General features: G+C 44.9%; 1 protein-coding gene and 50 non-coding genes across 51 annotated transcripts in view; all 51 read left to right on the forward strand.

Moving 5' to 3' along the window:
- calcoco2 (calcium binding and coiled-coil domain 2) overlaps positions 1-16,470 on the forward strand; it is a 20,129-nt gene continuing 3,659 nt past the window's right edge. The window contains exons 1-10 of the mRNA XM_077501729.1: positions 1-82; positions 431-575; positions 861-963; positions 1,188-1,357; positions 15,286-15,411; positions 15,479-15,583; positions 15,652-15,768; positions 15,917-16,033; positions 16,106-16,265; positions 16,350-16,381. Of these exons, the coding sequence (XP_077357855.1) occupies positions 18-82; positions 431-575; positions 861-963; positions 1,188-1,357; positions 15,286-15,411; positions 15,479-15,583; positions 15,652-15,768; positions 15,917-16,033; positions 16,106-16,265; positions 16,350-16,381 (1,140 nt within the window). The 5' untranslated portion in view covers positions 1-17. The remainder of the gene's footprint in view (positions 83-430; positions 576-860; positions 964-1,187; positions 1,358-15,285; positions 15,412-15,478; positions 15,584-15,651; positions 15,769-15,916; positions 16,034-16,105; positions 16,266-16,349; positions 16,382-16,470) is intronic.
- Positions 2,013-2,084, forward strand: trnaw-cca (transfer RNA tryptophan (anticodon CCA)). The gene has a single exon. It is a non-coding gene; the product is annotated as a tRNA-Trp (tRNA).
- Positions 2,505-2,576, forward strand: trnaw-cca (transfer RNA tryptophan (anticodon CCA)). The gene has a single exon. It is a non-coding gene; the product is annotated as a tRNA-Trp (tRNA).
- Positions 2,736-2,807, forward strand: trnaw-cca (transfer RNA tryptophan (anticodon CCA)). The gene has a single exon. It is a non-coding gene; the product is annotated as a tRNA-Trp (tRNA).
- trnaw-cca (transfer RNA tryptophan (anticodon CCA)) lies at positions 2,978-3,049 on the forward strand. The gene has a single exon. It is a non-coding gene; the product is annotated as a tRNA-Trp (tRNA).
- On the forward strand, positions 3,214-3,285 carry trnaw-cca (transfer RNA tryptophan (anticodon CCA)). The gene has a single exon. It is a non-coding gene; the product is annotated as a tRNA-Trp (tRNA).
- trnaw-cca (transfer RNA tryptophan (anticodon CCA)) lies at positions 3,444-3,515 on the forward strand. The gene has a single exon. It is a non-coding gene; the product is annotated as a tRNA-Trp (tRNA).
- trnaw-cca (transfer RNA tryptophan (anticodon CCA)) lies at positions 3,684-3,755 on the forward strand. Its single transcript has one exon. It is a non-coding gene; the product is annotated as a tRNA-Trp (tRNA).
- trnaw-cca (transfer RNA tryptophan (anticodon CCA)) lies at positions 3,914-3,985 on the forward strand. The gene has a single exon. It is a non-coding gene; the product is annotated as a tRNA-Trp (tRNA).
- trnaw-cca (transfer RNA tryptophan (anticodon CCA)) lies at positions 4,152-4,223 on the forward strand. Its single transcript has one exon. It is a non-coding gene; the product is annotated as a tRNA-Trp (tRNA).
- Positions 4,400-4,471, forward strand: trnaw-cca (transfer RNA tryptophan (anticodon CCA)). The gene has a single exon. It is a non-coding gene; the product is annotated as a tRNA-Trp (tRNA).
- trnaw-cca (transfer RNA tryptophan (anticodon CCA)) lies at positions 4,636-4,707 on the forward strand. Its single transcript has one exon. It is a non-coding gene; the product is annotated as a tRNA-Trp (tRNA).
- On the forward strand, positions 4,866-4,937 carry trnaw-cca (transfer RNA tryptophan (anticodon CCA)). The gene has a single exon. It is a non-coding gene; the product is annotated as a tRNA-Trp (tRNA).
- Positions 5,104-5,175, forward strand: trnaw-cca (transfer RNA tryptophan (anticodon CCA)). The gene has a single exon. It is a non-coding gene; the product is annotated as a tRNA-Trp (tRNA).
- On the forward strand, positions 5,336-5,407 carry trnaw-cca (transfer RNA tryptophan (anticodon CCA)). Its single transcript has one exon. It is a non-coding gene; the product is annotated as a tRNA-Trp (tRNA).
- On the forward strand, positions 5,566-5,637 carry trnaw-cca (transfer RNA tryptophan (anticodon CCA)). The gene has a single exon. It is a non-coding gene; the product is annotated as a tRNA-Trp (tRNA).
- trnaw-cca (transfer RNA tryptophan (anticodon CCA)) lies at positions 5,802-5,873 on the forward strand. The gene has a single exon. It is a non-coding gene; the product is annotated as a tRNA-Trp (tRNA).
- trnaw-cca (transfer RNA tryptophan (anticodon CCA)) lies at positions 6,046-6,117 on the forward strand. The gene has a single exon. It is a non-coding gene; the product is annotated as a tRNA-Trp (tRNA).
- Positions 6,276-6,347, forward strand: trnaw-cca (transfer RNA tryptophan (anticodon CCA)). Its single transcript has one exon. It is a non-coding gene; the product is annotated as a tRNA-Trp (tRNA).
- On the forward strand, positions 6,504-6,575 carry trnaw-cca (transfer RNA tryptophan (anticodon CCA)). Its single transcript has one exon. It is a non-coding gene; the product is annotated as a tRNA-Trp (tRNA).
- Positions 6,748-6,819, forward strand: trnaw-cca (transfer RNA tryptophan (anticodon CCA)). Its single transcript has one exon. It is a non-coding gene; the product is annotated as a tRNA-Trp (tRNA).
- Positions 7,255-7,326, forward strand: trnaw-cca (transfer RNA tryptophan (anticodon CCA)). The gene has a single exon. It is a non-coding gene; the product is annotated as a tRNA-Trp (tRNA).
- trnaw-cca (transfer RNA tryptophan (anticodon CCA)) lies at positions 7,493-7,564 on the forward strand. The gene has a single exon. It is a non-coding gene; the product is annotated as a tRNA-Trp (tRNA).
- trnaw-cca (transfer RNA tryptophan (anticodon CCA)) lies at positions 7,735-7,806 on the forward strand. Its single transcript has one exon. It is a non-coding gene; the product is annotated as a tRNA-Trp (tRNA).
- trnaw-cca (transfer RNA tryptophan (anticodon CCA)) lies at positions 7,983-8,054 on the forward strand. The gene has a single exon. It is a non-coding gene; the product is annotated as a tRNA-Trp (tRNA).
- trnaw-cca (transfer RNA tryptophan (anticodon CCA)) lies at positions 8,219-8,290 on the forward strand. Its single transcript has one exon. It is a non-coding gene; the product is annotated as a tRNA-Trp (tRNA).
- Positions 8,449-8,520, forward strand: trnaw-cca (transfer RNA tryptophan (anticodon CCA)). Its single transcript has one exon. It is a non-coding gene; the product is annotated as a tRNA-Trp (tRNA).
- On the forward strand, positions 8,687-8,758 carry trnaw-cca (transfer RNA tryptophan (anticodon CCA)). The gene has a single exon. It is a non-coding gene; the product is annotated as a tRNA-Trp (tRNA).
- trnaw-cca (transfer RNA tryptophan (anticodon CCA)) lies at positions 8,919-8,990 on the forward strand. Its single transcript has one exon. It is a non-coding gene; the product is annotated as a tRNA-Trp (tRNA).
- Positions 9,149-9,220, forward strand: trnaw-cca (transfer RNA tryptophan (anticodon CCA)). Its single transcript has one exon. It is a non-coding gene; the product is annotated as a tRNA-Trp (tRNA).
- Positions 9,385-9,456, forward strand: trnaw-cca (transfer RNA tryptophan (anticodon CCA)). The gene has a single exon. It is a non-coding gene; the product is annotated as a tRNA-Trp (tRNA).
- Positions 9,629-9,700, forward strand: trnaw-cca (transfer RNA tryptophan (anticodon CCA)). Its single transcript has one exon. It is a non-coding gene; the product is annotated as a tRNA-Trp (tRNA).
- On the forward strand, positions 9,859-9,930 carry trnaw-cca (transfer RNA tryptophan (anticodon CCA)). Its single transcript has one exon. It is a non-coding gene; the product is annotated as a tRNA-Trp (tRNA).
- trnaw-cca (transfer RNA tryptophan (anticodon CCA)) lies at positions 10,087-10,158 on the forward strand. The gene has a single exon. It is a non-coding gene; the product is annotated as a tRNA-Trp (tRNA).
- On the forward strand, positions 10,331-10,402 carry trnaw-cca (transfer RNA tryptophan (anticodon CCA)). The gene has a single exon. It is a non-coding gene; the product is annotated as a tRNA-Trp (tRNA).
- On the forward strand, positions 10,838-10,909 carry trnaw-cca (transfer RNA tryptophan (anticodon CCA)). Its single transcript has one exon. It is a non-coding gene; the product is annotated as a tRNA-Trp (tRNA).
- trnaw-cca (transfer RNA tryptophan (anticodon CCA)) lies at positions 11,076-11,147 on the forward strand. Its single transcript has one exon. It is a non-coding gene; the product is annotated as a tRNA-Trp (tRNA).
- trnaw-cca (transfer RNA tryptophan (anticodon CCA)) lies at positions 11,318-11,389 on the forward strand. The gene has a single exon. It is a non-coding gene; the product is annotated as a tRNA-Trp (tRNA).
- On the forward strand, positions 11,566-11,637 carry trnaw-cca (transfer RNA tryptophan (anticodon CCA)). Its single transcript has one exon. It is a non-coding gene; the product is annotated as a tRNA-Trp (tRNA).
- trnaw-cca (transfer RNA tryptophan (anticodon CCA)) lies at positions 11,802-11,873 on the forward strand. The gene has a single exon. It is a non-coding gene; the product is annotated as a tRNA-Trp (tRNA).
- Positions 12,032-12,103, forward strand: trnaw-cca (transfer RNA tryptophan (anticodon CCA)). Its single transcript has one exon. It is a non-coding gene; the product is annotated as a tRNA-Trp (tRNA).
- Positions 12,272-12,343, forward strand: trnaw-cca (transfer RNA tryptophan (anticodon CCA)). Its single transcript has one exon. It is a non-coding gene; the product is annotated as a tRNA-Trp (tRNA).
- Positions 12,504-12,575, forward strand: trnaw-cca (transfer RNA tryptophan (anticodon CCA)). The gene has a single exon. It is a non-coding gene; the product is annotated as a tRNA-Trp (tRNA).
- Positions 12,748-12,819, forward strand: trnaw-cca (transfer RNA tryptophan (anticodon CCA)). Its single transcript has one exon. It is a non-coding gene; the product is annotated as a tRNA-Trp (tRNA).
- trnal-caa (transfer RNA leucine (anticodon CAA)) lies at positions 12,978-13,049 on the forward strand. Its single transcript has one exon. It is a non-coding gene; the product is annotated as a tRNA-Leu (tRNA).
- On the forward strand, positions 13,216-13,287 carry trnaw-cca (transfer RNA tryptophan (anticodon CCA)). The gene has a single exon. It is a non-coding gene; the product is annotated as a tRNA-Trp (tRNA).
- Positions 13,704-13,775, forward strand: trnaw-cca (transfer RNA tryptophan (anticodon CCA)). Its single transcript has one exon. It is a non-coding gene; the product is annotated as a tRNA-Trp (tRNA).
- Positions 13,948-14,019, forward strand: trnaw-cca (transfer RNA tryptophan (anticodon CCA)). Its single transcript has one exon. It is a non-coding gene; the product is annotated as a tRNA-Trp (tRNA).
- Positions 14,184-14,255, forward strand: trnaw-cca (transfer RNA tryptophan (anticodon CCA)). Its single transcript has one exon. It is a non-coding gene; the product is annotated as a tRNA-Trp (tRNA).
- Positions 14,428-14,499, forward strand: trnaw-cca (transfer RNA tryptophan (anticodon CCA)). The gene has a single exon. It is a non-coding gene; the product is annotated as a tRNA-Trp (tRNA).
- Positions 14,915-14,986, forward strand: trnaw-cca (transfer RNA tryptophan (anticodon CCA)). The gene has a single exon. It is a non-coding gene; the product is annotated as a tRNA-Trp (tRNA).

A 16,470-nucleotide genomic window follows, 5' to 3' on the forward strand; every position in this document is an offset into this window, starting at 1 on the left:
CACTAATCCGAGGTTCCATGAACGCACCAAGTTACTTGCAGATCGGAGTGCCAATCGTCGAACGCAGCGACAACAAAAACATGTAAGTTTTACCCTCTTTCACAAGCTTTACGTCGTCATCTCAGCTCTTGTTGTTGTTCTATTATTCATTATTTATTGGTCACCGTGACGCTTTATGACAAACGTGATCATTATTTTACAAATGACTAAATGGTGGGAGTTGTTTAAACGAGCGAGTTGGTGCAGACTTTTTAAGAAGTTGATTTTGTAAACAAGTGCAGACCAGGTTTAAAAAATAGAAAAGAAGACGAGGGCAAAGAGACTTTAAAAAGAGGAAGTGTCATGTCACTGTTATGTCTCGGTGACACCTGTTGTCTTCACTCACCAAGGCCTGATAATCAGCGTGCATTTATTTATTTTTTTATTCCAGCATGCACAACTCCACTTGCGCCTTCTCACAGGTGGCGTTCAGGGACGTCCCGCACTCGTACTTGCCTGCGACCTCCCTCAGCTGCTGCTACACCCTCGCTGCACACTTCCAGCCCAGTCCACGCGACTGGGTGGGCATCTTTAAGGTGATTGCTGATTAATATTTTTTGCAGGCATATAAAACTAGCTATGTATATGGATCGAATAGTAACACAACACTTTAATATCATCTTATTATTACTCCATGTAATGAATACAAATGATATTGATCCGTTCGAGCACAATATGTGGTCGTTTTAATACACAAATTAAGTATAGTATAGATGCATGAAAAATCAGTTGGTTAATTGGTTACTTCTCACTTTTTTTGAGGGGGGGGGGGGGGGGGGTCTTGAGTACTTCCTGCATGTGTTTCCCTTTGATTTCTCCAGGTAGGCTGGAGCACCACCAAGGACTATCACACCTTCGTGTGGGTGGAGTCGTGCGGGGACTCGAGCCAAGAACAGTCATCGACCAGGCACGCTTATTTTAAAGGTGGGACTCCGCACTTACATTTTATTTCTGAGTCATCCACTTTGTTGTGTTTTCAATTTTGAGCTTCTTATCATTTGCATTCAAGTTCTTCAGGTTCTCCAAAGTCAAACAATAACAAGTGGTTCTCGTTTGTAAACACATTTTTCCCATGGCAAAAAAAAAAAAAAAAAAAAAAGTAGTGAATCAAGTGATATGGTCTTAAAATCGAAATCTGCATTTGTTAGATTACTACCTGCCCAAAGACGAGTTGGACTTCTACCAGTTCTGCTACGTGGACAGCTCGGGTCAAGTGTGCGGTGCCAGCACGCCCTTTTGCTTCAAAGCACAGGATGACAACGACGAGCAAAGTGCGGCAAACAGCACGGATAGCGACCTGCTCGTCATTACTACACAGGTAAACACAGACATACGCGTGCACGCGCACATAAACCCACAAGAGATTGGCTTCATGTACTATACAAGCAAATGTGTTGGGACACAAATGTTGAGTCAGCTTCCACTCTTCTGGAATGCATTTGTGGAAGTATCTTCATTTTCTGCACTTAAATTAGATTTTTTATTTTTTTTTTCCTAACACCCATATTTTTTTACCCTTAAAATTTTCTGGTTTAAAAAAAATCTACATGTAAAAAAAAGATCAGTGGAAAAAAATATTAATAATCAGTATAAAAAAAAATAATCTACTGTTGGCTACTCTTCCTTCCCACAAAACTCCTCCAAGCAAAAACACTTGAAGGCTGACTCTTCTCCAAACTGTCTTGTTAAGATTTTTGACCTTTCACTGTGATTAAAAGTTCTCTCCTGTTGCATTTACGTTGTGAACTGGTAACCTGACCTTGTGGCTCAATGTGGCTCAGATCAGAAGGTTGTGTGTTCAAATCACATCAGGGTCACTCAGACTTTGGCTTCATCTTGTGACTGAAAGACTGCTGGTTACTCTTCCTTCCCACAAAACTCTTCCAAGCAACACACTTGAAGGCTTAAACGATCTTTTCTGGCTCACCTGTGACTAAGAGTTCTGTTGCATTTATGTGATACACTGGTATCCTGACCTTGTGGCGCAATGGTAGCGCGTCTGACTCCAGATCAGAAGGTTGTGTGTTCAAATCACATCAGGGTCACTGAGACCTTTTGCTTCATCTTGTGACTGAAAGACTGCTTGCTCCTTTTCCTTCCCACAAAACTCCTCCAAGCGAAAACACTTGAAGGCTGACTCTTCTCCAAACTGTCTTGTTAAGATTTTTGACCTTTCACTGTGATTAAAAGTTCTCTCCTGTTGCATGTACGTTGTGAACTGGTAACCTGACCTTGTGGCGCAATGGGAACGCATCTGACTCTAGGTCAGAAGGTTGTGTGTTCAAATCACATCAGGGTCACTGAGAACTTTTGCTTCATCTTGTGACTGAAAGAGTGCTGGCGACTCTCACCTTCCCACAAAACTCCTCGAAGCAACACACTTGTAGGCTAAAACGAATCCTCCTTCTGGCCCACCTGTGAGTAAGAGTTCTGTCCTGTTGCATTTATGTGTTCACTGATGGTCAGACCTTGTGGTGCAATGGTAGCGCGTCTGACTCCAGATCAGAAGGTTGTGTGTTCAAATCACATCAGGGTCACTGAGACCTTTTGCTTCATCTTGTGACTGAAAGAGTGCTGGCTACTCTAACCTTCCCACAAAACTCCTCCAAGCAACACACTTGTAGGCTTAAACTAGTCTGGCTCACCTGTGACTAAGAGTTCTCTCCTGTTGTATTTATGTGGTACAATGACAACCAGACCTTGTGGCGCAATGGTAGCGTGTCTGACTCCAGATCAGAAGGTTGTGTGTTCAAATCACATCAGGGTCACTGAGGTTTTTTGTTTCATCTTGTGACCAAAAGGCTGCATGCTCCTTTTCCTTCCCACAAGACTCCTCCAAGCAAAAACACCCTGAAGTCTGACTTTTCTCCAGTCTTCGTTTAACCCCTTGTGATCAAAACTTCTCTCCTGTTGCATGTACGTTGTGAATTGGTAACCTGACCTTGTGGCGCAATGGTAGCGCGTCTGACTCCAGATCAGAAGGTTGTGTGTTCAAATCACATCAGGGTCACTGACATCGTTTGCTTCATCTTGTGACTGAAAGAGTGCTGGCTACTCTAACCTTCCCACAAAACTCCTCCAAGCAACACACTTGTTGGCTTAAACTATGTGTTTCTGGCTCACCTGTGAGTAAGAGTTCTGTCCTGTTGCATTTATGTGGTACACAAATAGCCAGACCTTGTGGCGCAATGGTAGCGCGTCTGACTCCAGATCAGAAGGTTGTGTGTTCAAATCACATCAGGGTCACTGAGACCGTTTGCTTTATCTTGTGACTGAAAGACTGTTGGCGACTCTTCCTTCCCACAAAACTCCTCCAAGCAACACACTTGTAGGCTTAAACTACTCTGGCTCACCTGTGACTAAGACTTCTCTCCTGTTGTATTTATGTGGTACAATGACAACCAGACCTTGTGGCGCAATGGCAGCGCGTCTGACTCCAGATCAGAAGGTTGTGTGTTCAATTCACATCAGGGTCACTGACGTCGTTTGCTTCATCTTGTCACCGAAAGACTGCTTGCTCCTTTTTCTTCCCACAAGACTCCTCCAAGCAAAAACACCCTGAAGGCTGACTTTTCTCCAAAATCTTAGCCCCACTTGTGATCAAAACTTCTCTCCTGTTGCATTTACTCTGTGCATCATACCCTGACCTTGTGGCGTAATGGTAGCGCGTCTGACTCCAGATCAGAAGGTTGTGTGTTCAAATCACATCAGGGTCACTGAGACCTTTTGCTTTATCTTGTGACTGAAAGACTGTTGGCTACTCTTCCTTCCCACAAAACTCCTCCAAGAAACACACTTGTAGGCTTAAACTAGTCTGGCTCACCTGTGACTAAGAGTTCTCTCCTGTTGTATTTATGTGGTACAATGACAACCAGACCTTGTGGTGCAATGGTAGCGCGTCTGACTCCAGATCAGAAGATTGTGTGTTCAAATCACATCAGGGTCACTGAGGTTGTTTCATCTTGTGACCAAAAGGCTGCATGCTCCTTTTCCTTCCCACAAGACTCCTCCAAGCAAAAACACCCTGAAGTCTGACTTTTCTCCAGTCTTCGTTTAACCCCTTGTGATCAAAACTTCTCTCCTGTTGCATGTACGTTGTGAATTGGTAACCTGACCTTGTGGCGCAATGGTAGCGCGGCTGACTCCAGATCAGAAGGTTGTGTGTTCAAATCACATCAGGGTCACTGAAATCTTTTGCTTCATCTTGTGACCAAAAGATGCATGCACATTTTCCTTCACACAAAACTCCTCCAAGCCAAATCACATGCAGGCTTACTCTTCTCGAAACTGTCTTGATAAGATAGCTCACCTGTGATTAAGAATACTTTCCTGTTGCATTTTTGTGGATCTTTGGCAGACAGACCTTGTGGCGCAATGGTAGCGCGTCTGACTCCAGATCAGAAGGTTGTGTGTTCAAATCACATCAAGGTCACTGAGACCTTTTGCTTCACCTTGTGACTGAAAGAGTGCTGGCTACTCTAACCTTCCCACAAAACTCCTCCAAGCAACACACTTGTTGGCTTAAACTACGTGTTTCTGGCTCACCTGTGAGTAAGAGTTCTGTCCTGTTGCATTTTTGTGGACCATTGGTCGACAGACCTTGTGGCGCAATGGTAGCTCGTCTGACTCCAGATCAGAAGGTTGTGTGTTCAAATCACATCAGGTTCACTGAGACCTATTGCTTCATCTTGTGACTGAAAGACTGTTGGCTCCTCTTCCTTCCCATCCAAGCAACACACTTGTAGGCTTAAACTACTCAAAAAATACTTGCCCAACTGTGACTAAGAGTTCTGTCCTGTTGCATTTATGTGGTACACTGATAACCAGACTTTGTGGCGCAATGGTAGCACTTCTGACTCCAGATCAGAAGGTTGTGTGTTCAAATCACATCAGGGTCATTAAGACCATTTGCTTTATCTTGTGACTGAAAGACTGTTGGCGACTCTTCCTTCCCACAAAACTTCTCCAAACAAACACACTTGTAGGCTTAAACTACTCCACCTTCTGGCTCACCTGTGAGTAAGAGTTCTCTCCTGTTGTATTTATGTGGTACAATGACAATCAGACTTTGTGGCGCAATGGTAGCGCGTCTGACTCCAGATCAGAAGGTTGTGTGTTCAAATCACATCAGGGTCACTGACCTTTTGCTTCATCTTGTGACTGAAAGACTGCTGCCTACTCTTCCTTCCCACAAAACCCCTCCAAGCAAACACACCCTGAAGGCTGACTTTTCTCCATAGCCCCACTTGTGATCAAAACTTCTCTCCTGTTGCATTTACGCTGTGCATGGTACCCCGACCTTGTGGCGCAATGGTAGCGCGTCTGACTCCAGATCAGAAGGTTGTGTGTTCAAATCACATCAGGTTCACTGAGACCTATTGCTTCATCTTGTGACTGAAAGACTGTTGGCTCCTCTTCCTTCCCATCCAAGCAACACACTTGTAGGCTTAAACTACTCAAAAAATACTTGCCCAACTGTGACTAAGAGTTCTGTCCTGTTGCATTTATGTGGTACACTAATAGCCAGACCTTGTGGCGCAATGGTAGCGCGTCTGACTCCAGATCAGAAGGTTGTGTGTTCAAATCACATCAGCGTCACTGAGACCTTTTGCTTCATCTTGTGACTGAAAGACTGTTGGCTGCTCTTCCTTCCCACAAAACTCCTCCAAGCAACACACTTGTCGGCTAAAATGACTCAATTTTCTGGCTCACCCGTGACTAAGAGTTCTGTCCTGTTGCATTTATGTGTTCACTGATGGTCTGACCTTGTGGCACAATGGTAGCGCGTCTGACTCCAGATCAGAAGGTTGTGTGTTCAAATCACATCAGGGTCACTGACATCTTTTGCTTCATCTTGTGACCAAAAGACGCCATGCTCATTTTCCTTCACACAAAACTCCTCCAAGCAAAAACACTTGCAGGCTTACTCTTCTCGAAACTGTCTTGATAGCTCACCTGTGATTAAGAATACTGTCCTGTTGCATTTTTGTGGAACATTGATAGACAGACCTTGTGGCGCAATGGTAGCGCGTCTGACTCCAGATCAGAAGGTTGTGTGTTCAAATCACATCAGGGTCATTGAGACCTTTTGCTTCATCTTGTGACTGAAAGAGTGCTGGCGACTCTCACCTTCCCACAAAACTCTTCCAAGCAACACACTTGTAGGCTTAAACGATCTCTTCTGGCTCACCTGTGACTAAGAGTTCTGTTGCATTTATGTGGTACACTGGTATCCTGACCTTGTGGCGCAATGGTAGCGCGTCTGACTCCAGATCAGAAGGTTGTGTGTTCAAATCACATCAGGGTCACTCAGACTTTGGCTTCATCTTGTGACTGAAAGAGTGCTGGCTCCTCTTCCTTCCCACAAAACTCTTCCAAGCAACACACTTGTAGGCTTAAACGATCTCTTCTGGCTCACCTGTGACTAAGAGTTCTGTTGCATTTATGTGGTACACTGTTATCCTGACCTTGTGGCGCAATGGTAGCGCGTCTGACTCCAGATCAGAAGGTTGTGTGTTCAAATCACATCAGGGTCACTGAGACCTTTTGCTTCATCTTGTGACCAAAAGACTCCATGTTCATTTTCCTTCACACAAAACTCCTCCAAGCAAAAACACTTGCAGGCTGACTCTTCTCCAAACTGTCTTGAGAATTCACCTGTGATTAAGAATACTGTCCTGTTGCATTTTTGTGGACCATTGGCCGACAGACCTTGTGGCGCAATGGTAGCGCGTCTGACTCCAGATCAGAAGGTTGTGTGTTCAAATCACATCAGGGTCACTAAGAACTTTTGCTTCATCTTGTGACTGAAAGACTGCTGGCGAGTCTTTCTTCCCACAAAACTTCTCCAAACAAACTTGAAGGCTGACTCTTCTCCAAACTGTCTTGGTAAGATTTTTGACCTGGCACTTGTGATCAAAACTTCTCTCCTGTTGCATTTACATTGTGTACTGGTACCCTGACCTTGTGGTGCAATGGTAGCGCGTCTGACTCTAGATCAGAAGGTTGTGTGTTCAAATCACATCAGCGTCACTGAGACCTTTTGCTTCATCTTGTGACTGAAAGACTGTTGGCTGCTCTTCCTTCCCACAAAACTCCTCCAAGCGAAAACACTTGAAGGCTGACTCTTCTCCAAACTGTCTTGGTAAGATTTTTGACCTTTCACTGTGATTAAAAATTCTCTCCTGTTGCATGTACGTTGTGAACTGGTAACCTGACCTTGTGGCGCAATGGGAACGCGTCTGACTCCAGGTCAGAAGGTTGTGTGTTCAAATCACATCAGGGTCATTGAGACCTTTTGCTTCATCTTGTGACTGAAAGAGTGCTGGCGACTCTCACCTTCCCACAAAACTCCTCGAAGCAACACACTTGTAGGCTAAAACGAATCCTCCTTCTGGCCCACCTGTGAGTAAGAGTTCTGTCCTGTTGCTTTTATGTGGTACACTGATAGCCAGACCTTGTAGCGCAATGGTAGCGCGTCTGACTCCAGATCAGAAGGTTGTGTGTTCAAATCACATCAGGGTCACTGAGGTTGTTTGCTTCATCTTGTGACCAAAAGGCTGCATGCTCCTTTTCCTTCCCACAAGACTCCTCCAAGCAAAAACACCCTGAAGTCTGACTTTTCTCCAGTCTTCGTTTAACCCCTTGTGATCAAAACTTCTCTCCTGTTGCATGTACGTTGTGAATTGGTAACCTGACCTTGTGGCGCAATGGTAGCGCGGCTGACTCCAGATCAGAAGGTTGTGTGTTCAAATCACATCAGGGTCACTGACATCTTTTGCTTCATCTTGTGACCAAAAGATGCATGCACATTTTCCTTCACACAAAACTCCTCCAAGCCAAATCACATGCAGGCTTACTCTTCTCGAAACTGTCTTGATAAGATAGCTCACCTGTGATTAAGAATACTTTCCTGTTGCATTTTTGTGGATCTTTGGCAGACAGACCTTGTGGCGCAATGGTAGCGCGTCTGACTCCAGATCAGAAGGTTGTGTGTTCAAATCACATCAAGGTCACTGAGACCTTTTGCTTCACCTTGTGACTGAAAGAGTGCTGGCTACTCTAACCTTCCCACAAAACTCCTCCAAGCAACACACTTGTTGGCTTAAACTACGTGTTTCTGGCTCACCTGTGAGTAAGAGTTCTGTCCTGTTGCATTTTTGTGGACCATTGGTCGACAGACCTTGTGGCGCAATGGTAGCTCGTCTGACTCCAGATCAGAAGGTTGTGTGTTCAAATCACATCAGGTTCACTGAGACCTATTGCTTCATCTTGTGACTGAAAGACTGTTGGCTCCTCTTCCTTCCCATCCAAGCAACACACTTGTAGGCTTAAACTACTCAAAAAATACTTGCCCAACTGTGACTAAGAGTTCTGTCCTGTTGCATTTATGTGGTACACTGATAACCAGACTTTGTGGCGCAATGGTAGCACTTCTGACTCCAGATCAGAAGGTTGTGTGTTCAAATCACATCAGGGTCATTAAGACCATTTGCTTTATCTTGTGACTGAAAGACTGTTGGCGACTCTTCCTTCCCACAAAACTTCTCCAAACAAACACACTTGTAGGCTTAAACTACTCCACCTTCTGGCTCACCTGTGAGTAAGAGTTCTCTCCTGTTGTATTTATGTGGTACAATGACAATCAGACTTTGTGGCGCAATGGTAGCGCGTCTGACTCCAGATCAGAAGGTTGTGTGTTCAAATCACATCAGGGTCACTGACCTTTTGCTTCATCTTGTGACTGAAAGACTGCTGCCTACTCTTCCTTCCCACAAAACCCCTCCAAGCAAACACACCCTGAAGGCTGACTTTTCTCCATAGCCCCACTTGTGATCAAAACTTCTCTCCTGTTGCATTTACGCTGTGCATGGTACCCCGACCTTGTGGCGCAATGGTAGCGCGTCTGACTCCAGATCAGAAGGTTGTGTGTTCAAATCACATCAGGTTCACTGAGACCTATTGCTTCATCTTGTGACTGAAAGACTGTTGGCTCCTCTTCCTTCCCATCCAAGCAACACACTTGTAGGCTTAAACTACTCAAAAAATACTTGCCCAACTGTGACTAAGAGTTCTGTCCTGTTGCATTTATGTGGTACACTAATAGCCAGACCTTGTGGCGCAATGGTAGTGCGTCTGACTCCAGATCAGAAGGTTGTGTGTTCAAATCACATCAGCGTCACTGAGACCTTTTGCTTCATCTTGTGACTGAAAGACTGTTGGCTGCTCTTCCTTCCCACAAAACTCCTCCAAGCAACACACTTGTCGGCTAAAATGACTCAATTTTCTGGCTCACCCGTGACTAAGAGTTCTGTCCTGTTGCATTTATGTGTTCACTGATGGTCTGACCTTGTGGCACAATGGTAGCGCGTCTGACTCCAGATCAGAAGGTTGTGTGTTCAAATCACATCAGGGTCACTGACATCTTTTGCTTCATCTTGTGACCAAAAGACGCCATGCTCATTTTCCTTCACACAAAACTCCTCCAAGCAAAAACACTTGCAGGCTTACTCTTCTCGAAACTGTCTTGATAGCTCACCTGTGATTAAGAATACTGTCCTGTTGCATTTTTGTGGAACATTGATAGACAGACCTTGTGGCGCAATGGTAGCGCGTCTGACTCCAGATCAGAAGGTTGTGTGTTCAAATCACATCAGGGTCATTGAGACCTTTTGCTTCATCTTGTGACTGAAAGAGTGCTGGCGACTCTCACCTTCCCACAAAACTCTTCCAAGCAACACACTTGTAGGCTTAAACGATCTCTTCTGGCTCACCTGTGACTAAGAGTTCTGTTGCATTTATGTGGTACACTGGTATCCTGACCTTGTGGCGCAATGGTAGCGCGTCTGACTCCAGATCAGAAGGTTGTGTGTTCAAATCACATCAGGGTCACTCAGACTTTGGCTTCATCTTGTGACTGAAAGAGTGCTGGCTCCTCTTCCTTCCCACAAAACTCTTCCAAGCAACACACTTGTAGGCTTAAACGATCTCTTCTGGCTCACCTGTGACTAAGAGTTCTGTTGCATTTATGTGGTACACTGTTATCCTGACCTTGTGGCGCAATGGTAGCGCGTCTGACTCCAGATCAGAAGGTTGTGTGTTCAAATCACATCAGGGTCACTGAGACCTTTTGCTTCATCTTGTGACCAAAAGACTCCATGTTCATTTTCCTTCACACAAAACTCCTCCAAGCAAAAACACTTGCAGGCTGACTCTTCTCCAAACTGTCTTGAGAATTCACCTGTGATTAAGAATACTGTCCTGTTGCATTTTTGTGGACCATTGGCCGACAGACCTTGTGGCGCAATGGTAGCGCGTCTGACTCCAGATCAGAAGGTTGTGTGTTCAAATCACATCAGGGTCACTAAGAACTTTTGCTTCATCTTGTGACTGAAAGACTGCTGGCGAGTCTTTCTTCCCACAAAACTTCTCCAAACAAACTTGAAGGCTGACTCTTCTCCAAACTGTCTTGGTAAGATTTTTGACCTGGCACTTGTGATCAAAACTTCTCTCCTGTTGCATTTACATTGTGTACTGGTACCCTGACCTTGTGGTGCAATGGTAGCGCGTCTGACTCTAGATCAGAAGGTTGTGTGTTCAAATCACATCAGCGTCACTGAGACCTTTTGCTTCATCTTGTGACTGAAAGACTGTTGGCTGCTCTTCCTTCCCACAAAACTCCTCCAAGCGAAAACACTTGAAGGCTGACTCTTCTCCAAACTGTCTTGGTAAGATTTTTGACCTTTCACTGTGATTAAAAATTCTCTCCTGTTGCATGTACGTTGTGAACTGGTAACCTGACCTTGTGGCGCAATGGGAACGCGTCTGACTCCAGGTCAGAAGGTTGTGTGTTCAAATCACATCAGGGTCATTGAGACCTTTTGCTTCATCTTGTGACTGAAAGAGTGCTGGCGACTCTCACCTTCCCACAAAACTCCTCGAAGCAACACACTTGTAGGCTAAAACGAATCCTCCTTCTGGCCCACCTGTGAGTAAGAGTTCTGTCCTGTTGCTTTTATGTGGTACACTGATAGCCAGACCTTGTGGCGCAATGGTAGCGCGTCTGACTCCAGATCAGAAGGTTGTGTGTTCAAATCACATCAGGGTCACTGAGGTTGTTTGCTTCATCTTGTGACCAAAAGGCTGCATGCTCCTTTTCCTTCCCACAAGACTCCTCCAAGCAAAAACACCCTGAAGTCTGACTTTTCTCCAGTCTTCGTTTAACCCCTTGTGATCAAAACTACTCTCCTGTTGCATGTACGTTGTGAATTGGTAACCTGACCTTGTGGCGCAATGGTAGCGCGTCTGACTCCAGATCAGAAGGTTGTGTGTTCAAATCACATCAGGGTCACTGACATCGTTTGCTTCATCTTGTGACCAAAAGATGCATGCACATTTTCCTTCACACAAAACTCCTCCAAGCCAAATCACATGCATGCTTACTCTTCTCGAAACTGTCTTGATAAGATAGCTCACCTGTGATTAAGAATACTTTCCTGTTGCATTTTTGTGGATCTTTGGCAGACAGACCTTGTGGAGCAATGGTAGCGCGTCTGACTCCAGATCAGAAGGTTGTGTGTTCAAATCACATCAAGATCACTGAGACCTTTTGCTTCACCTTGTGACTGAAAGAGTGCTGGCTACTCTAACCTTCCCACAAAACTCCTCCAAGCAACACACTTGTTGGCTTAAACTACGTGTTTCTGGCTCACCTGTGAGTAAGAGTTCTGTCCTGTTGCATTTATGTGGTACACTAATAGCCAGACCTTGTGGCGCAATGGTAGCGCGTCTGACTCCAGATCAGAAGGTTGTGTGTTCAAATCACATCAGGGTCACTGAGACCTTTTGCTTTATCTTGTGACTGAAAGACTGTTGGCTACTCTTCCTTCCCACAAAACTCCTCCAAGCAACACACTTGTCGGCTTAAACTACTCTGGCTCACCTGTGACTAAGAGTTCTCTCCTGTTGTATTTATGTGGTACAATGACAACCAGACCTTGTGGCGCAATGGCAGCGCGTCTGACTCCAGATCAGAAGGTTGTGTGTTCAAATCACATCAGGGTCACTGACATCGTTTTCTTCATCTTGTCACCGAAAGACTGCTTGCTCCTTTTTCTTCCCACAAGACTCCTCCAAGCAAAAACACCCTGAAGGCTGACTTTTCTCCAAACTCTTAGCCCCACTTGTGATCAAAACTTCTCTCCTGTTGCATTTACTCTGTGCATCATACCCTGACCTTGTGGCGCAATGGTAGCGAGTCTGACTCCAGATCAGAAGGTTGTGTGTTCAAATCACATCAGGGTCACTGAGACCATTTGCTTCATCTTGTGACTGAAAGAGTGCTGGCTACTCTAACCTTCCCACAAAACTCCTCCAAGCAACACACTTGTTGGCTTAAACTACTTTTTTCTCACCTGTGAGTAAGAGTTCTCTCCTGTTGTATTTATGTGGTACAATGACAACCAGACCTTGTGGCGCAATGGTAGCGCGTCTGACTCCAGATCAGAAGGTTGTGTGTTCAAATCACATCAGGGTCACTGACATCGTTTGTTTCATCTTGTGACCAAAAGACTCCATGTTCATTTTCCTTCACACAAAACTCCTCCAAGCAAAAACACTTGCAGGCTTACTCTTCTCGAAACTGTCTTGAGAATTCACCTGTGATTAAGAATACTGTCCTGTTGCATTTTTGTGGACCATTGGTCGACAGACCTTGTGGTGCAATGGTAGCGCGTCTGACTCCAGATCAGAAGGTTGTGTGTTCAAATCACATCAGGTTCACTGAGACCTTTTGCTTCATCTTGTGACTGAAAGACTGTTGGCTCCTCTACCTTCCCATCCAAGCAACACACTTGTAGGCTTAAACTACTCAAAAAATACTTGCCCAACTGTGACTAAGAGTTCTGTCCTGTTGCATTTATGTGGTACACTGATAACCAGACTTTGTGGCGCAATGGTAGCACTTCTGACTCAAGATCAGAAGGTTGTGTGTTCAAATCACATCAGGGTCATTAAGACCTTTTGCTTTATCTTGTGACTGAAAGACTGTTGGCGACTCTTCCTTCCCACAAAACTTCTCCAAACAAACACACTTGTAGGCTTAAACTACTCCACCTTCCGGCTCACCTGTGAGTAAGAGTTCTCTCCTGTTGTATTTATGTGGTACAATGACAACCAGACCTTGTGGCGCAATAGTAGCGCGTCTGACTCCAGATCAGAAGGTTGTGTGTTCAAATCACATCAGGGTCACTGAGACCTTTTGCTTCATCTTGTGACTGAAAGACTGCTGGCGAGTCTTTCTTCCCACAAAACTTCTCCAAACAAACTTGAAGGCTGACTCTTCTCCAAACTGTCTTGGTAAGATTTTTGACCTGGCACTTGTGATCAAAACTTCTCTCCTGTTGCATTTACATTGTGTACTGGTACCCTGACCTTGTGATGCAATGGTAGCGCGTCTGACTCCAGATCAGAAGGTTGTGTGTTCAAATCACATCAGCGTCACTGAGACCTTTTGCTTCATCTTGTGACTGAAAGGCTGTTGGCTGCTCTTCCTTCCCACAAAACTCCTCCAAGCAACACACTTGTCGGCTAAAATGACTCAATTTTCTGGCTCACCCGTGACTAAGAGTTCTGTCCTGTTGCATTTATGTGTTCACTGATGGTCAGACCTTGTGGCACAATGGTAGCGCGTCTGACTCCAGATCAGAAGGTTGTGTGTTCAAATCATATCAGGGTCACTGACGTCTTTTGCTTCATCTTGTGACCAAAAGACGCCATGCTCATTTTCCTTCACACAAAACTCCTCCAAGCAAAAACACTTGCAGGCTTACTCTTCTCGAAACTGTCTTGATAGCTCACCTGTGATTAAGAATACTGTCCTGTTGCATTTTTGTGGAACATTGTTAGACAGACCTTGTGGCGCAATGGTAGCGCGTCTGACTCCAGATCAGAAGGTTGTGTGTTCAAATCACATCAGGGTCACTGAGACCTTTTGCTTCATCTTGTGACTGAAAGAGTGCTGGCTACTCTAACCTTCCCACAAAACTCCTCCAAGCAACACACTTGTTGGCTTAAACTACTTGTTTCTGGCTCACCTGTGAGTAAGAGTTCTCTCCTGTTGTATTTATGTGGTACAATGACAACCAGACCTTGTGGCGCAATGGTAGCGCGTCTGACTCCAGATCAGAAGGTTTTGTGTTCAAATCACATCAGGGTCACTGACATCGTTTGTTTCATCTTGTGACCAAAAGACTCCATGTTCATTTTCCTTCACACAAAACTCCTCCAAGCAAAAACACTTGCAGGCTTACTCTTCTCGAAACTGTCTTGAGAATTCACCTGTGATTAAGAATACTGTCCTGTTGCCTTTTTGTGGACCGTTGGTCGACAGACCTTGTGGCGCAATGGTAGCGCGTCTGACTCCAGATCAGAAGGTTGTGTGTTCAAATCACATCAGGGTCACTGAGAACTTTTGCTTCATCTTGTGACTGAAAGAGTGCTGGCTCCTCTTCCTTCCCAAAAAACTCCTCCATGCAAAAAACACTTGCCGGCTTTCTCTTCTCGAAACTTTCTTGATAAGATTTTTGGCACCTGTGATTAAGAATACTGTCCGATTGCATTTTTGTGGATTGTTGATAGACAGACATTGTGGCGCAATGGTAGCGCCTCTCACTCCAGATCAGAAGGTTGTGTGTTCAAATCACCTCAGGGTCACTGAGACCTTTTGCTTTATCTTGTGACTGAAAGACTGTTGGCTACTCTTCCTTCCCACAAAACTACTCCAAGCAACACACTTGTTGGCTTAAACTACTCGATTCTGGCTCACCTGTGACTAAGAGTTCTGTCCTGTTGCATTTATGTGGTACAATGACAACCAGACCTTGTGGCGCAACGGTAGAGCGTCTGACTCCAGATCAGAAGGTTGTGTGTTCAAATCACATCAGGGTCACTGACATTGTTTGCTTAATCTTGTGACCGAAAGACTGCTTGCTCCTTTTTCTTCCCACAAAACTCCTCCAAGCAACAAACTTGTTGGCTCAAACTACTCCATCTTCACTCACCTGTGAGTAAGAGTTTTGTCCTGTTGCGCCACATTTCAGACAACCTTTTTATATTTACATCCCGTACAGGCTGTGCTTGGCTCGAGACTTGAGGACACGGGGCTGCAATCTGTGTAGCTCCTTGACCTATTTTCTTCTAAAGCTGTACATTTCTGAATGAGTTTTCACGTGTATTGTGTGGAAACAGGAACAAGTGGAGCAGAGTGATCGTGAGAAAGCAGCTCTGAAGGACGAGGCGTATCACATCCGACAGCAAAATGAAGAGTTGGAAAAAGCTCTACAGGAGGAGAGACGAGAAACTGCTGTCTGGAAGGTCTTTTTTTTTCGAAGATCATGTGTGATGATGCCAGATGTGCACGAGTTGACTGTATCCTTCACAGGACAAACACGATGAACTCGCATCAGAACTTTGTCGGATGAAGGAGCAGAACGAACGCCTTCTGTGCACTTTGCAGGAACAATGTGAAGAAATCCAGCGCTTGAAGGTTTGATTTGCCCATACGCTTGTCTATGTTTACGACCATGTCAACATTGTGTTGCGTCTTTTCTCCAGGAGGAGATGTTGATCCACATGACCAATCAGGTGGAACTTCAGGAACATAGCCTTGCTGAGTGCACACAGTCCAATCCAAACTCAGGTGATGACAACGGACTTCTGCTACAAACTGAGGTACAAAATAGGCCAGAGAAAAGATTTTAACCCTGAACCTCAGACAGGTCAGGCAGAGATGCTAATGCTAACCACTAATTCAATTTTATTCTAATTGTACGTCATAGTTCATGTCATATTGTACCCGCGTTTCTTTTTGGTCTTACAGCTACAACTCCGAGACGCCCACACAGTGATCGCGGACAAGGACGCTGTGATCGAGGAGAAAAACAATTTGACGTCCATGCTAAAACGCCACAACCAGGAGCTTGCTCAGGAGAACCATGTAAACATCATTTATTTGTTGAAGTTGCACATTTTGCTGCTGTCCTCACTTTGGCCTCCATTTTGTTGCTAGAAGCTCACACATGACATTGAGGAGCTGCGCAGGACTTTGGATGACCTTCAAACGCCACCGCCCGCCCACTCAGTGCACCCTGACGCCACCTCGACACCCCTCTGTGGCACGATACAGCCAGACACACTAGAGACATGTGACCCCTCATATGACAACATAGGTCAGTGTACGACCACGTTTAGCATTAGCATTGGTGATGTGTCCGTTAATATTGGTCTTCATCTGATGCTGTGCTTTTTTGCAGTGAGCATTGTAGAAGATGATGAGGAAGACCAGGTAGAGAACCTCATATATTGTGTTTTAAATGTGATCATCCTCTGCTAGCACTTTTTAAAGTGGCTCTTTTGGTAAATGGACTGCTTTTT

Source organism: Festucalex cinctus, chromosome 17 (genome assembly GCF_051991245.1).
Source record: "Festucalex cinctus isolate MCC-2025b chromosome 17, RoL_Fcin_1.0, whole genome shotgun sequence".
Taxonomy (NCBI): Eukaryota; Metazoa; Chordata; class Actinopteri; order Syngnathiformes; family Syngnathidae; genus Festucalex; species Festucalex cinctus.